The sequence below is a fragment of the Rhinichthys klamathensis genome, unplaced genomic scaffold (genome assembly GCF_029890125.1).
Source record: "Rhinichthys klamathensis goyatoka isolate OS25496 unplaced genomic scaffold, OSU_Roscu_1.1 h1tg000178l_1, whole genome shotgun sequence".
Lineage (NCBI taxonomy): Eukaryota > Metazoa > Chordata > Actinopteri > Cypriniformes > Leuciscidae > Rhinichthys > Rhinichthys klamathensis.
The window spans coordinates 49,874-65,822 of NW_026606707.1; the positions used below are offsets into that span (position 1 = coordinate 49,874).

General features: G+C 38.0%; 2 protein-coding genes across 10 annotated transcripts in view; one reads left to right on the forward strand and one right to left on the reverse strand.

Annotated features, from left to right (window-relative positions):
* The window catches only part of clcn2a (chloride channel, voltage-sensitive 2a), a 47,496-nt gene extending 42,878 nt beyond the window's left edge, over positions 1 to 4,618 (reverse strand). For 3 of the 5 annotated variants that reach the window (XM_056260757.1, XM_056260756.1, XM_056260755.1), the window contains exon 1: positions 797 to 1,107. In XM_056260757.1, coding sequence (XP_056116732.1) covers positions 797 to 847 — 51 coding nt within the window. In that variant the 5' untranslated portion in view covers positions 848 to 1,107. Of the gene's footprint in view, positions 1 to 796; positions 1,108 to 4,094 lie in introns of those variants that run through there. The other 2 variants (XM_056260758.1, XM_056260759.1) reach the window with 2 other exon arrangements.
* A 2,789-nt stretch (positions 4,619 to 7,407) lies between these two features.
* On the forward strand, positions 7,408 to 14,290 carry thpo (thrombopoietin). 5 transcript variants are annotated; one of them, XM_056260761.1, is made up of 5 exons: positions 7,408 to 7,772; positions 11,462 to 11,592; positions 12,214 to 12,300; positions 12,415 to 12,579; positions 13,343 to 13,504. In XM_056260761.1, exons 1-5 carry the CDS (start codon positions 7,718 to 7,720, stop codon positions 13,457 to 13,459), a joined length of 555 nt encoding a protein of 184 aa, XP_056116736.1. In that variant the 5' UTR covers positions 7,408 to 7,717; the 3' UTR covers positions 13,460 to 13,504. The 5 variants fall into 5 exon arrangements, with proteins under 5 accessions (XP_056116736.1, XP_056116737.1, XP_056116739.1 ...); XM_056260762.1 differs by having other exon boundaries at positions 7,410 to 7,772; positions 13,245 to 13,504; XM_056260764.1 differs by lacking the exon at positions 13,343 to 13,504 and adding an exon at positions 13,690 to 14,290 and having other exon boundaries at positions 7,429 to 7,776; positions 11,544 to 11,592.
* The last annotated feature ends 1,659 nt before the right edge of the window (positions 14,291 to 15,949 follow it).

Consider the following 15,949-nt stretch of genomic DNA (forward strand, 5'->3'; position numbering starts at 1 on the left):
ACTTCACGCCTACCTTCATTATGCAAACACATTTGTCATAACAGTGCAAAAAAACTTGCTCAGATAGATGGATGTTAGTGGGAGGGGTGAAGCAGGGGATTTTGGTGCAGAATGAGAAGACTGTACCCCATACCAACCGTTTGAACGTGTCCTTTTACAGTTCTCCTCCTCTTCACATCTGCCTGAATATAGAGACATCCCTGTCAAGTGCTCCAGGGTTCAGCTGTCAATCATCATGTGACAGAGATGGGGGGGGGGGGGAACTGGTGCATGAGTCAATTAATATGCAGAGTGGATGGATCTACATTTAGTCCACAAGTGCGAGAGCAGGAGGAGGGGCACTGAGGGGATGAAGCGAAATGAAGGGAGGACTTTGATGATGCCCTTAAACTTGAAATCTGTTAGAACTCAATGCAAATGATGCCATTAGTTGCTTCAAATGTTATTGTGGACTCCACAGAATTATTCTACCACCTATAGCCAATCAATATACAGTTGCTAATTAGCTGGAAAAGGCATATAGCCTATGTTTGATACAAATGTTGAGAAACACACAATATCAACCGTATTTTACACTCCAGGCCTACAACAATTTTATTAGGCTATTACATTCTAGCCATTCAACTTAGCCTGATGTAATATCCTCTACTTAAGCAAAACAATTTATTTAACTTAAATAAATCCACAGTTTTACACTTACTCAATCATACTTCCACGTCCCTCTAAGGATAAAACAGCTCGTTTCGCGATAAAAAACAACAACAACAAAACAATCACGTTGACCAGCAATACTCACCAGAGTTTGCTGGTACTGAAGCACGCGATGTTGGGCTCGGTCTCGCGCCATAACGTTGATTATAGCGGGAATTAAGTATTTAAAGGCGATACGGTATTCCCAAACGCCACAAGATCACCTCCGCATCACTGGCACGCTATTCAACAAGCTGCATGAACTGAGTAACAGGTCTTTCTCCGCAGAAAACAGCCCAGCTCATCCAGCTGTCGAATGAACTCTTCCATGTGCCCGTGCGCGCGCAGCAATAAATGTCATAACGCGCTGAAAACCCACTTTGTGTGGGAAGACAGGGGTTACTACACTCCATACCTGTTGACTCGACTGTCAAAAATCAATAATTTCTCCCGCTGTGTGACTAATCGCTATTTTGCACTACCGTGAACTCAAGCACTTAACGCGTAGATTACGTATATCAGGCTGTTTTATTGTTTTATGACTAAGTTTTAAACGAACCATGCAATCCAGTAAGGCAGAAAGAGAAGTAGACTGTTTTCAGTTCATTGAAAGTTAATATTAAAATTTGTTATTTCAATGAAAGAAAATAGCCTACTAAATGGTTTCAGTTGAAAAACTGGGAAGCACCTGTTACCCTTTCTTTTGCCAATAAGGAGAAATGAACTGATCTGTAATAACACAGAACATCCTCTTCCTCTCTTTTAAAACCAGTGGAGAGCCAGTGGGCAGTTCATTACACTGCTCATTAACATTACTTGTGCTTACAGTAAATACTAAATATAGATGCATAGGCTGCATTTCAAGCTCGGCCCACGAGCAGCTCAAAGGCTTCACGGGATGAAAGACAGAATTCCTTGGAGAGAGGGAAAGAAACCAATAGGTTGTTAAACAGATTTCCCTACAGAGATAGAAACTGGTAGGCTGCTTTTGGGCTCAGTAACAGGTCCACTGCCAGCTCAGGGAACAGCAGGAGGACAGGCTGGGATGAAATATGAATGCATCACTGTGAATTCTGACAGTTTTCTTGCAACACTGCAGTGTTTTTGTGTATGTGTTCAAGCTCTTTCTCTCTCTTCCATCCATGCATACTTATACATAACACAACCCTGTCTCTGCTGATAGAAACAACATGTCTTTGTTTGTGCAGCGGTCATCAAAAAGATGATTGCAAACACTGTCATATCTGGCAGTCACTGCTTAACAGTTCTTCACAGATATAAGCTATTTCTTTTTAAAGGGACAGTTCACCCAAAAATACAAATTCTGTAATCCTTTACTCACCCTCGTGTCCTCTTTAAGTTCTCTCTTCTGTGGAACATAAAAGAAGATATTTTGAAGAAAAAAAAGTTTTAAATGAAAGTCAGTGGGTTCCAATGTTGTTTGAACCAGAACGTTCTTCAATATATATATATATATATATATATATATATATATATATATATATATATATTGTGTATGTGTTCCACAGAAGAAAGAAATGTTTGGAAATCAATTTTCATTTTTGGATGACCATAATAGCTTTTTCAGATTAATAAGTAAATAAACATGAGATGTTATTTCTTTCTTTATACCTGTACATCAGACTGCATTGTGCAAACCATCTTCAATTAGCTACACACATCATACAAAGATGATTTGGACAGGTGAGCATCCTCACCCACAGCACATTTCTTTGAATTGGGTGTTCCAACGCCCTCAGCGCTAACACACTGTCCCAATTCGATGCATCTTCCACAAAACTTTCAGTAATGTTAATGAATTGTGGAAGCTCAGAAGAGTTAAAAAGAACATCTTCCTCATTGACTATTTAAATAAAGGGTATGGGTGAGAAACTGGGACGTCGATCCGTAGTGGGGGTGTGAAACAAGGGTCGATATTAGATTACATGCATACACATTACCATCCCAGACAGGGAATAAGACCTGGTGTGCATTCAACTCAATAGCATGCTCAATACTGGCCTGCAACAAAGTGGTTTTAGCTCATTCAAAGTTCTATCAGTGTGAATACATTCAGCATGGAAATAAACAACCACACTGTGTTTGTTTTTTTGTAATTTGAACAGAAAAAAGAATGGAGAAATGCTATAAATTGATTGTACATTTAACTAATTAACATGTTATTTGCATATACAATAAATTGTTAAAAAAAAAAATGCATGTAATATTGTAAAAAAAAAAAAAAAATGGAGATTAAAATTATATTACATTTTAGTTCTCAAATTAATGTTTATTTGTCTTATATATTTTGATGAAAGGGGACATTCCCAGAATTCCCTGCATGATCAATCACATTTGTTTAATTTCATTAAAAAAAATCTTTTTTTTTTGCTATTAGTTATGTGCATTGAGGTGTTTAAGTAGCTTTTTTGTTATTTAGTTATAATGTTTACTGCATTACATTAGTGTCATGTTTCCCTGATTGTGTTTTGTGTTTGTGTGGGCAACACTGTTCTCTGTCTTTAAGTTATTATTAGTCACTGCTGCTGGAGAGGCCAATGTTCCTGAACTTCAAGTCATGATGTGGCCTTATCTGAATCTTATCAGCACCGTTTACTGGAACAAACCGATTTTAATAGCTCAAATAGGCTGGTATAATAACATTATAACATTTAATGACACACATTTAGGAATTGTGAAATATGGTCACCAATATTCCATCATGTAGCCTAATGCTTGTAATATTGTCAAGAGTATTTTTATGGTAAAGTTCTAGTAAACACAGCTGCCATAGATTTGCTCAATTTTGTATCAAAATTGACTGATTGATTTATCAACTCTAAATGATGCCACATCAAACAAGTTAAGAAGATAAAGTTTCTCTCCAAGTTATGTGATTTTGCCCACTTCTGAACTGTGAAGTGAATTTGTCCTTTAAGATGAATGCAGAGGTGAAGGTATTGATTTCTGCTTTGAATTATGTGGATGCAATATCAATTTTTTTTTTTCCTTTGCTCTTCGGATTCCTTCAACATAAGAAAAGACCTTGAAGGGACATTGGATCTAGAAGCATAAACGACTGAATCCACGGGGTTTCTTGAAAGAGATATTAAGACATCATCTTACATTAAGCCTATTTGTCCTCGTTAGAGGATCTAGACAAGAAAATCAGACGTAGCCTAGGCTATGTTCAACTCCCTGCACGAATAACACTGTGCCCTTGAGCCCCACAAGATAACCACGTCGATTAAATGTCCTTCGGAATAAGAATGACACGCAAAAGCTTTAAACAGATTGTTTTGATGGCAGTTGTATGACTTCTGACGCGCGTTAACAGCGCAGTTTATCAGCAGCAATATTGGACACCTTAACAGGTTGCTATTTCGTCTGTGGCGGCTACTTACATTTTTCCGCGCCGGCTTTTAGTCTTGAGTAAGAGCTCCTCTCGAACGCAACAGTCCAAACGTCACCTACGCCGCTCCATTTAATGACGCAAAAATGTTAAGAAATCCCCACACAATTAGAGCAACGCAATCAATATCCAGTAATGACGTCAGTGATGTTCGGTACCAATTGCTCGATTGATGATCGAGATACTTTCTGTATAATTGTCCACGCCGGTGAATTGTCAGTGCCCTGTTGCTGATGCCTCTCGCTCGTCTTTGAATTTGCCTCAGACTGGAAGCTAAACTTCAAAAAAAAAAAGAAAAAAAAGAAAAGAAAAGCGAGCGCTTTCCTTAACACATACTTGACGGTGTTAATGCATCACTTAAACGGTTCGGATTAGTGTGCACAGCACGCGCTGAAAGGTAAAGGAGTAATTAAGCCGGCAGAGCCTGGGGCGCGTGCACTGGCCAGGAATTGATTCTGTGATGCAATGCGGGTTCCGTCACTGGTTTAGTTATAGCGGGTTTGACTCCACTTATGTTCCTATTTCCCGTCATTAATGGCGCATTTGTCTTCATCATATAGTGCTGATTGACAGAATGTTACGTTTTTGAGTAAATGCTTTTGTTCATTCACTAACTTGTATCTATCTATCTATCTATCTATCTATCTATCTATCTATCTATCTATCTATCTATCTATCTATCTATCTATCTATCTATCTATCTATCTATCTATCTATCTATCTATCATAATAATAATAAAAAAATCATATTTAAAATTGTTCATGTATTTTATTGTTTGTAAGGTGTCTTTTAGTGTATTGAAAGGCACCCATAAATAAAATGAATTATCTATCTATCTATCTATCTATCTATCTATCTATCTATCTATCTATCTATCTATCTATCTATCTATCTATCTATCTATCTATCTATCTATCTATCTATCTATCTATCTATCTATCTATCTATCTGACATTTTCCACATAGGCCTATGTGTTGTGTTGTAATCATTACTGATGCTGCCGTTCAGAGCTTGTCGTGATCACAGCGACTCCAAGGCTTTTAGCCCTATCCTGATTTTTCACAGCTGTGACTTGTGGGCTGCTGCAGGGTGACTGAGCGTAAGACTGTTTCGGCACTGGGAAAGAGAGAGGGTGGCGAGATCCTTTAATTTCAGTGTGTGCTATAATGTTCAGAACAAACACTCTCCCATAGCCTATTCAAACATAACCATCACCATTCTGGCTCAGCGTTCTCATTTGCAGCGAAGAAAGAGTGAATCCGCTATGATCTCCTCATGTTTACAACAATTCGCCAAATCCAAAGACAACAGGTGTGTTGCTAGGAAGATATATACTTCGGCACTGTGCATGCATTTGAACATCAGGCAAACAGGTGATGTGCTAAGACTGAAAAATGTGAATTGAAATTACAGTTGAAGCTGGTCTTAAGTGGTGTGTGTGTGTGTGTGTGTGTGTGTGTGTGTGTGTGTGTGTGTGTGTGTGTGTGTGTGTGTGTGTGTGTGTTTAATATGGCAAAGAGATAGGCTATGTTGGAGGCTTGGAGCTGAATAAAACAAATATTTAGGGTAACTCGCAAAGGGACAGAGACACAGGCTGGTCATGAAAGTAGGCCGCCTGAGCACACTCATTCAGCTCTGATGATTCACCTGCTTTCTTTTAGCCCTGGACAATTAAAAATAGAGATCCTTAAACATATTTGTATCATTATAGGCTGTTACCATCCAAAAAGGGAGACTGACTACATCTCAATATTTTATACAGTTTTTCTCAATCGCTTTGGGGCACGTTTTTCGAAACGGTCTTAACATTCTCTAAACTGTAAGTGCAAATGTCTCAATGTTTGCTGGAACATCAGAACTCTTGCATGTCTGCAAAATGTAGTTACTCACCCAAAACATTTAATCCATGTTATTGTGTCAATAAAATGTATTTTTAGCATGGAAATATTTGCTAAATAAATGTCATGGTTTTTTTTAAAATACATTTTTGTTGACACCAACTATACTATACAAGAATGTCCGTTTTGTCTGTGTATCACAGCATTTTAAATACAGATTCAGACAGCAGGTAAAAATTGACTGGGAAAAGTCAATACTGTCGTACACAAAAGAATGAACATTTGTATTTACATTTATTTTTGCAAAAATGTGTTATATTGTAAACTGAAAATTCTCTGGTGCTTTTTTTATGTTTACACACTCTATTATGTATTTCTCTAACACATAGCATACATATCTTCCTATTGCTCTTCCAAGACAAGAATTTTCAGTTTTCACATTTCTACAAAAATAAATGTACGTATACAAATGTATTTATATAGCACTGATAGTTGCTGCTGTTCAGAGTGTTCCTGCATGTTCAAAAATGTTAGTGATTGTGCGGTCAGCAAACTCATTAGTTGATTGATTGTGATTCCTATTCATTACAACGGAAGGCCATTTGCCAATTTAGAAAACATTTTTAGAACAGATTTTGATCACTGAAAGGATTGTTTTGCATGTGAAGGCTCACATGATGAAAGAATGTTTAGAAGTTGTGAAGAGTTTGACAATTTCACTGAGAATCAACTCATCAGTTTTAATAAACATGTGTATTATTGTGCAAATTAGACAATTGTGCACTCTTTTGAACACATGTGCCAAAACACATGCAATTTGTTCAAATCAATAAGAAATTCGAATTTGATTTGAACAAGAAACTTATTGTTCAGAGATCTGAACTTATTGTTTTGAGAATTGAGCAAAAACTGTAATTGATTAGATAAAATACCCTTGATTTTAGCCTATATTCATTTTTTATATTTTAATTTTATTACCTGATATCAGTAAGCACGTTCAATGTGGTATATCACTATCAATACAGGTTGTGACTGGTAGCTCTTTGATTTTATTTAGGGCACAACCAGTTTTGATTGAATTTTTTAAATGTCCGGCGTATATGGCTAAATGTACATACAGGAAGTAGACTACTTTCCTGCCATATGCACAAGAACAATGGATTTTACATTCAATAAAACAAGAAATGTTTGATAGAACAAGAAATGAAGAATAAAAAAATATATATATTGTGTAAAATATGAAGTGTGCATATGCAAGAATAAATAAGTAGTTTCTTATCCTGTATTTTTTGCATGTATCCCCTGTGATCTTTGTTCAATAAAAAAGAAAAAGAAAAGAATAAATAAGTCTAGCGGAAGAATACATACAAAAGCATGTCCTACTGTATGTGGCAATCCACTAAAAGCAGGTTGATCACATAATAAAATATTAACCTGAAGAACTAAAATATGTGGGCTCTTTGTGTTTGTTCAGCCTACCTTTTTTTTCTCTCTTTCCAAAAGCCTTGTTACTTGTTTATTTATTTAGAATTGCATAAGTATCCCCTACAAACTCAGGGTTAGCCTCACTTTTATCCTGGCTTCAGTGCACGGTGACTCACTGAAGGGACGTCAGGGCATGTTCAGAGACAAGATAAAAAGCGTCCCAGCCGGGAAAGGAATATTTAGAAAAAGTCAGAAAGTGTGGGGGCGATGCACATGATTGGGAATGTAGTGGAGAAGCGCACATCTCGGTGGGCGTTTTTGCATTACTTCTTCAGAAAAGACGATCTCCAATGGAAAGTAACGCGACTGAAGATCTTATGTGGTCGCAGGGCATGGATTTAAGTAGTAAGTATGCATGAATGCCTTCATTGTACCGGACTGATCAATGCAGTGTTAACGCTTCAAAAAACTCACTCTCTCTGTAAAACATGTTGCCTACCTTTTCGCAGTTATTTTGAAAATGCTGATAAATTTGTGTTTTGAGTAAAGTCATTAATAAAAACTTTATATAGCTAGCCTAACCGATTGGCAGTTCATGCGCAGTAGGCTACATTAATAATAATAATAATATATATTTATAATAATAATAATATATGTGTGTGTGTGCGTGCGTGCGTGTAAAGGACAACGTATTTACAAAAGGGCGTTATTTTACTTAAATGACCAGCTGTTTGAATTATCTTGCACGGCTAGGCAAATATATGGACATAAAATAGCCTTTTTGATTTATCTTATTTGTAGATTATCTTAAAAGCTGCACTAAATAGTCCATTATAACACAGAGAAAATGTAGCAACAAGATGAACACTTTATTTATTGTTAGCTACTAGCATATTTAGCTATAGTGGAACTTATTTTATGTTCTGTCAATCGTCTCTTACCAGTTCCGATGTTTTCGTTTTCTCGACTCTTTTTTTTCTTTTTTCTTTTTTTTTTCTCTCTCAGATTCATAGCCATCTGTTAAACGTACAGTATGCAATTTTTGGCCACCAGGGGTCACTAATCTCTTACAATAACAAAGGCGTATACCGATGACGCAAAGCATCAAGCGGAATTATGGATCTTGTCGTCAAGCTGATGGATCTTTCATGGATGAGTGAATACAGTGATGTTTTTATGAAGCAGGGCGCGATTGCTAACGAGAGACGTATACAAGCGCCACGGATATAAAGGAATAAGGACATTTCATTCTACCGAACTACACGCAAGTGCTGAATTAATAAGTTACTCACAGTTTATTAGACGAATTAAACTTGAGGTAACGCAGCGCTGTTTCACTCGCTCTAGTCTAACAGTTACACTATCACACTAAACGGCATTTGAGTGTGTTGAATGTTGTTAGTTAGGTTGTTGGCTGTATGAGACTAGCAGTAACCTAGATCAACATTAGAATAACATACCGATCATAGTCTAACATTTAATCATATTGAACTAAATAACATTGATTATTTTTATGTACATTGGCTCACCTGTCTAATATTAAAGTACATGATGGAACATTCCCGTCTCTGTCAAGTCGAAGTTAGTCGCGGACGTGGAGCTCTCGGCATCTCGAAAGATTTTGATCTTTGTTCTAGTCCTCTTTTTGTCTCAAAGTCTGCTTGCCATGGTCCATAATGTTTGAACAAAACAACAACAAGCGTGAGCGTCCTGCTAATAACCCAGTTGTCCACGTCTGTCGCCATGGTTACTATGGCAGTACGAGCGGAAACCGAGGGTAACGCGGATATGACGCCATTGACTGGCGACTCCTCACCCCTGCTGACACGTCCCGTTTCCTTGGTTAAAATCGCAATTTTCTCACGATTTTCAAATAGTTGGAAATATTTGGGATATTGTAGGTAATCAACTAAACAAAATATATAACATTGGTCTAGTGGTTTGGATATTTTACTGCAAAAATCCTACATATTGTACCTTTTAAGCAGGGTTACTCAAACTCGGTCCTGGAGGGCCGCTGTCCTGCAGAGTTTAGCTCCAACCCTGATCAAACACACCTGAGCAAGCTAATCAAGGTCTTCAGGACCACTAGAAACTCACAGGTTTGATCAGGGTTGGAGCTAAACTCTGCAGGACAGCGGCCCTCCAGGACCGAGTTTGAGGAACCCTGCTTTAAAGGGTTTATTATCCCTATTCATTACAATAAATAATGTCCTCTCCTTCGAGGACATTTTTTTCTTGTCGATTGTTTGAGTCGCAAGATGGCGCCTATTGTCTATTCTATCTTGCAGTGAGAAGACGAGAGCGACCTCGGCGTGATAGAGATGTGAAAGACAGAATGTTGCCATGGGCAGCGGTTACACATTAGCGTTACCTTTTTTGCAACATGGAAAACAGCTTCTGTGAATGTGCGAGACTTCCGATTCAATATTCGCTACAGGTAAATAATTAGAAAAATATTAAAGTGCCGTAAAACTAGCATTTGTGCTAAAAACCAGTGTGTTTGTGACAAAATTAGTTTTTGAGTTTAGTTAGTTTAGTTTTTGAATTAGTTTACCAGTGAAATGACAATCACAACTTTCATTTAACGGCGACTTTAGATACCATTTGTGCAAGCAGGATTTACGAACTGTTTTTGTACAGCTAATAGCTAATAACTGAAACCCTCACACATTCAAGTTAAAAATGGCCTCCACCGTTCTCCCATTAAAAATAATGTGAGAGGGCAACACCCAGGTGGGGGAGAGGTTGCTACAATGCAAAGAAATAGGCCTATGTACAATATGTGAACAATAAAAATTGTGAAAAAAAAATAACATTACGATGGCCAGAAATCAATTTTAAATAGTAGGCTACATTGGGTTTAATTTGCCATTTAATGAGATCTACTAATATATATTGTTAGTGACGAGAATTTGACTATAGCTTGTGTACTTTCATGGTCTAGTGGCAGAACTTTTGCCAAGCGTGTCAGAGGTTCTGGGTTCTAATCCGCACTCGTATAGTTTTTTTCCTCATCAAAACCGAATATGTTTATGTGCATTTTGTTTTGTGATTTCACCGTAACGAATAGAGTCTCCGCAATGGCGATAGATTGAGGCGCCTGAAGCCACAGAGCACGTATCCAACTATCCATGCAACTGATCGCAGCGGTAAGGAGCTCAGCAGCTTGATTTAAAAAACAACACATTTCATCACTAGAACGCCTCTTATTTGACAAATGAATGAAATGAATGCCCTGCTATTTAACTGGAGATGTGTAGCCTATTAGGTACATCCGTGCCGCGAGTTGTTTCAAAAAGTGGTGTGGACAATATCGACCCTGGCAAAAACCCATTGCTCCAACGTGTCAACGATGGTCGCTTTGGCCAGGTGGTATTTAGAACATTTGATTGGACAGATGATGAGAAGCTGAAGTCCGCGGTGATGACGTCATATATATCCGTGACCCATTTTAGCGGAAGTGAGGGACTGTACGTATTGAATGCATATCTCCTAAATGCAAATTTTGTCATTGGTTTGGAACACACCAGCTTATTCATAACCTTAAGCCTAACATATTCATACTAAAAGCTAAAAAACTTCAATTTTGATTTTAGGGGGCCTTTAAAGACAGGCTTAGGCTACTGTAAGCTATGAGGTTGTTAATTGATGCTATATGCTTTTGTTGAAGCTATCAGCCCGCATACTTCAAATTATTTTTTAAATAAACTGGTGAAAAATACATTACCCATTATTCTGAATAAAAATCTCGACCAATTAGATAATTGCAACAAGGAAATTCCGCCAACATCTTAAAAATCCTTATAGGCAAAAATACTTACAAAACCAAGGCCGGTAAAAAAGTTGGCATGCACTGTTGTTATAAAAACTATTTGATCAGAATCAGAATTGAGGATTCCAGAGAGTTGTTTCATGTTACCATTACTTTCTGATTTAAGACATTAATAATGTAATAATGTTTATTAATGTAAAGTAACATTGAATATGGCAAATTTGTGACTGAATGGATCCACTAATGTAATTCAATATTATAGTCCCAAGAGTTACATAATACAGACAGACGTTTTCTCATTGGACTGGTTGTCTTATAGGAGTTCTGGTAGTAGTCTTCAGCATGGTTGCCTCTGAACTGTCTCACGTTCACACTAGACCAATTGACTTTGTGTGTGACAGCGATGCCAGAAGAATGTTGAACAAGGTGAAGGACTTCCAAGAGGAAATGGTAAGACTGTGACATCAACTCCAGATTTAATCGTTCTTTCACTTCGTTGTGTGTTTCTTAGGATGTTTCTGTTAGGATCTGTTCTTAGGATCTGTTGCCTACCACAATGTTTAAATTCCTATCTTACACCATAACTCATAGGTAAGAGATAATGTTACAAGGACAGTGGAACCGTTTAAATTTAGGCACAAGGAGTGAGAAGATATTAATTGGTGAACGGACTTTCCAATCCAAAATGAGTTGTGTGCTAAAATCAATTTTTACCCAGGTTATATAAATTCAATTGAATTCCTCAAGCCACCACCATGGTGTTCGTTTATGTTTGTAAAGAACTGCTGGAATCAATACCAAGTGACCCTTCAGATATCTTTTAGCCATAATAGCTCAGCCTCATTGGATGTTTGCATGCTACACTTCACTTGACCGGTATCTGTCAGTTTACCTGTTTGCATGTTAACTGATTCTCTACTGTCATCCTCTGTCTTGGCGTCATCCGTTATCTTATTGACTTGACTCTGTTGGTTTGACAGTTTACCACTCCGACTCCTCAGCGTCTACATCTCTGCTTGTCTATCCACCGGTGAGACATTTTATAGGCTGTGCTTTTCACTCCCTTTACAGAAAAACTGCAGTGCTGTAGATGCTCTACCCTTTTCTATTCAATTACCATGCGTCGGCATTCACAAACCAACCTGGGAGAGAAAATCAGTGAGTCGTTCAATGCAGCTCCCACTCCCACACACTCCCTCCAATACAGCATCAACCCACTCACGCTGCTCTCGCGCGCACACTCTTTGAGACACCTGTATGTGTGTGTTCCAGGTGCACGAGTGGAGGGCTGAGATCCTGCTGTCTTTGTGGACTCTAGCGCAGGATGTGCAGTCTGCCAGGACACTCAGCCAACCTGGCTGTAGACTCACTCTGCTGGAGCGCTTGGAGCACAATATCAACAACTACCTGCTTGTAGTCAAACTGCTCCACATTGAGGTGAGGATAGACCAGTTCAACCTTGAGCTGCAGCTCAGATAGATATTGGCACAGAGACGAATGGCATCATTCTGTGTTTTTTATTTAAATATTACAAAAGTTCAGCATGCAAGCAAAAGAGTAATTCACATAGTAAATAATATATATATATATATATTATATATATATATATTATTTACCTTGTGAATTACTTTATTTTGCTTGCATGCTGAACTTTTGTCATATTTAAATATATATATATTCAGTATTAGTATTTCATAGTAATATTAATTAGTAATATAATGTTCAGCTAATATTACAAAAAATCAGCTAAATATATTGTAAATCACATAGTAATTTAATTACTAAAATGAAATGAAAGTGAAATAAAGATAAATATTCTACAATATAATAAAGACAATAACTTGACAATATATATATTTTTTTACAGTAAACACAGTACAGTAACATTAGTTAAATGATAAAATAAAAAAATAAAAAAATATATTACATTTTAAGACTCGACTGCAACTGATTCAAAATTAATAATTTAATAATGTAATAGCAATAATAATCTAATTTTGCAACATTTGTTAGATGTACTTTCCTATTATTTTTAAATTCCTTTAAAAAAGACGTGAATGGAAGTTTTCCCATATTTGAATGTGGCTTGTGGGACTACGTAGTTCTCAAAGAAAATATCCTGCCTTCCCGGAATCTTTGTTGATCCGTCACGTCATCTTGGTGACTTTGACTCCAGGTGACCTCTGCCTTCCTTCCCCAGGAAAGAAGGGGAGATAGCGACACATACTTGACCCGTGAGAAGGATGGGAACATGGTGCTCTCTGAAGTGCATTACAGCCATGCCCTGCTGATAAAATATACATACCGCCACTCCTAAGCACGTACTGTGGGGACTATGCTGGACTGTAGTTTTGCTGATTTCTGATGTATTTGCAAGAATCAAAGCGTGTGTTTTATTGATCTCAATGATGACCCACCATCTTTCACCATCGTTAATTTCTATCACACAGTAAAAGTCGTTTCTTTTCTTCCCTCCTACACATACTAAGACTATTTTTAGCTTGAACACTATTTTCTTTTTCTGTCCATCTTCGTCTCATCCAACAGGGGGAGCAAGTAGGGCACCAGGCAGAGGGATGCCAGGGTCAGCGCTCTACGGATTTGGGTTTGGTGTTGAAGAACTTTGGGCTTCTTCTCACAGGCAAGCTGGAGTGGCTCATTGCAGAGATGGAAAACGGGTGCTAGACTGAAAAACTGGCTTCTAATCTCTGCCTTTCTTCAATCTTGTGTAATTGGACCAGACAGGCCCAATCAATTTTAACAATGGTCCACCTTCAAGACAATGGCGGGCCATGCACTTTGCTGAGACCACAGATGTACATGACGTGTAAATGACAAGACTCTGCCATCTACTGGATCACAGCTGAACTGACTCACCTGTTGACGCGCAACCACTAGAACTTTTAAAACAGACAAACTGTTCAGAAGTGAAACCTGGTGAGTCCTAAAATTGTATTATACCACAGATTATATTTATTTATTTTATAGGCTGCATAAGAGTTGAACTGACTCTACAGGGTGTGATAGCACATGGAAGACAACCTGAAGTCAATAAGAAGGGTAGAATGTGTGAGACAATGCAGTTCACACACAGGAAAGGTCACTTGATCTATACACTCCAAGTTATAATTATGGGATATTTGTGCATATAATACAGGTCCTTCTCAAAAAATTAGCATATTGTGATAAAGTTCATTATTTTCCATAATGTAATGATAAAAATTAAACTTTCATATATTTTAGATTCATTGCACACCAACTGAAAAATTTCAGGTATTTTATTGTTTTAATACTGATGATTTTGGCATACAGCTCATGAAAACCCCAAATTCCTGTCTCAAAAAATTAGCATATCATGAAAAGGGTCTCTAAACGAGCTATTAACCTAATCATCTGAATCAACTAATTAACTCTAAACACCTGCAAAAGATTCCTGAGGCTTTTTAAAAAACCCAGCCTGTTTCATTACTCAAAACCGCAATCATGGGTAAGACTGCCGACCTGACTGCTGTCCAGAAGACCATCATTGACACCCTCAAGCAAGAGGGTAAGACAGAAAGAAATTTCTGAACAAATAGGCTGTTCCCAGAGTGCTGTATCAAGGCACCTCAGTGGGAAGGAAAAAGTGTGGCAAAAAACGCTGCACAACGAGAAGAGGTGACCGGACCCTGAGGAAGATTGTGGAGAAGGACCGATTCCAGACCTTGGGGGACCTGCGGAAGCAGTGGACTGAGTCTGGAGTAGAAACATCCAGAGCCACCGTGCACTGGCGTGTGCAGGAAATGGGCTACAGGTGCCGCATTCCCCAGGTCAAGCCACTTTTGAACCAGAAACAGCAGCAGAAGCGCCTGACATGGGCTACAGATAAGCAGCACTGGATTGTTGCTCAGTTTAGCATGTCATTCGGAAATGAAGGTGCCAGAGTCTGGAGGAAGACTGGGGAGAAGGAAATGCCAAAATGCCTGAAGTCCAGTGTCAAGTACCCACAGTCAGTGATGGTCTGGGGTGCCATGTCAGCTGCTGGTGTTGGTGCACTGTGTTTTATCAAGGGCAGGGTCAATGCAGCTAGCTATCAGGAGATTTTGGAGCACTTCATGCTTCCATCTGCTGAAAAGCTTTATGGAGATGAAGATTTCATTTTTCAGCACGACCTGGCACCTGCTCACAGTGCCAAAACCACTGGTAAATGGTTTACTGACCATGGTATTACTGTGCTCAATTGGCCTGCCAACTCTCCTGACCTGAAGCCCATAGAGAATCTGTGGGATATTGTGAAGAGAAAGTTGAGAGACGCAAGAAGACCCAACACTCTGGATGAGCTTAAGGCCGCTATCGAAGCATCCTGGGCCTCCATAACACCTCAGCAGTGCCACAGGCTGATTGCCTCCATGCCACGCCGCATTGAAGCAGTCATTTCTGCAAAAGGATTCCCGACCAAGTATTGACTATTGAGTGCATAACTGAACATAATTATTTGAAGATTGACTTTTTTTTTGTATTAAAAGCACTTCTTTTATTGGTCGGATGAAATATGCTAATTTTTTTAGACAGCAATTTTGGGTTTTCATGAGCTGTATGCCAAAATCATCAGTATTAAAACAATAAAAGACCTCAAATATTTCAGTTGGTGTGCAATGAATCTAAAATATATGAAAGTTTAATTTTTATCATTACATTATGGAAAATAATGAACTTTATCACAATATGCTAATTCTTTGAGAAGGACCTGTATATTTTGTATAAAAATAGTATTTACAATATTTTGTGAACAAACAAACCATTATTTCAATATTTTATTCAATTGAAA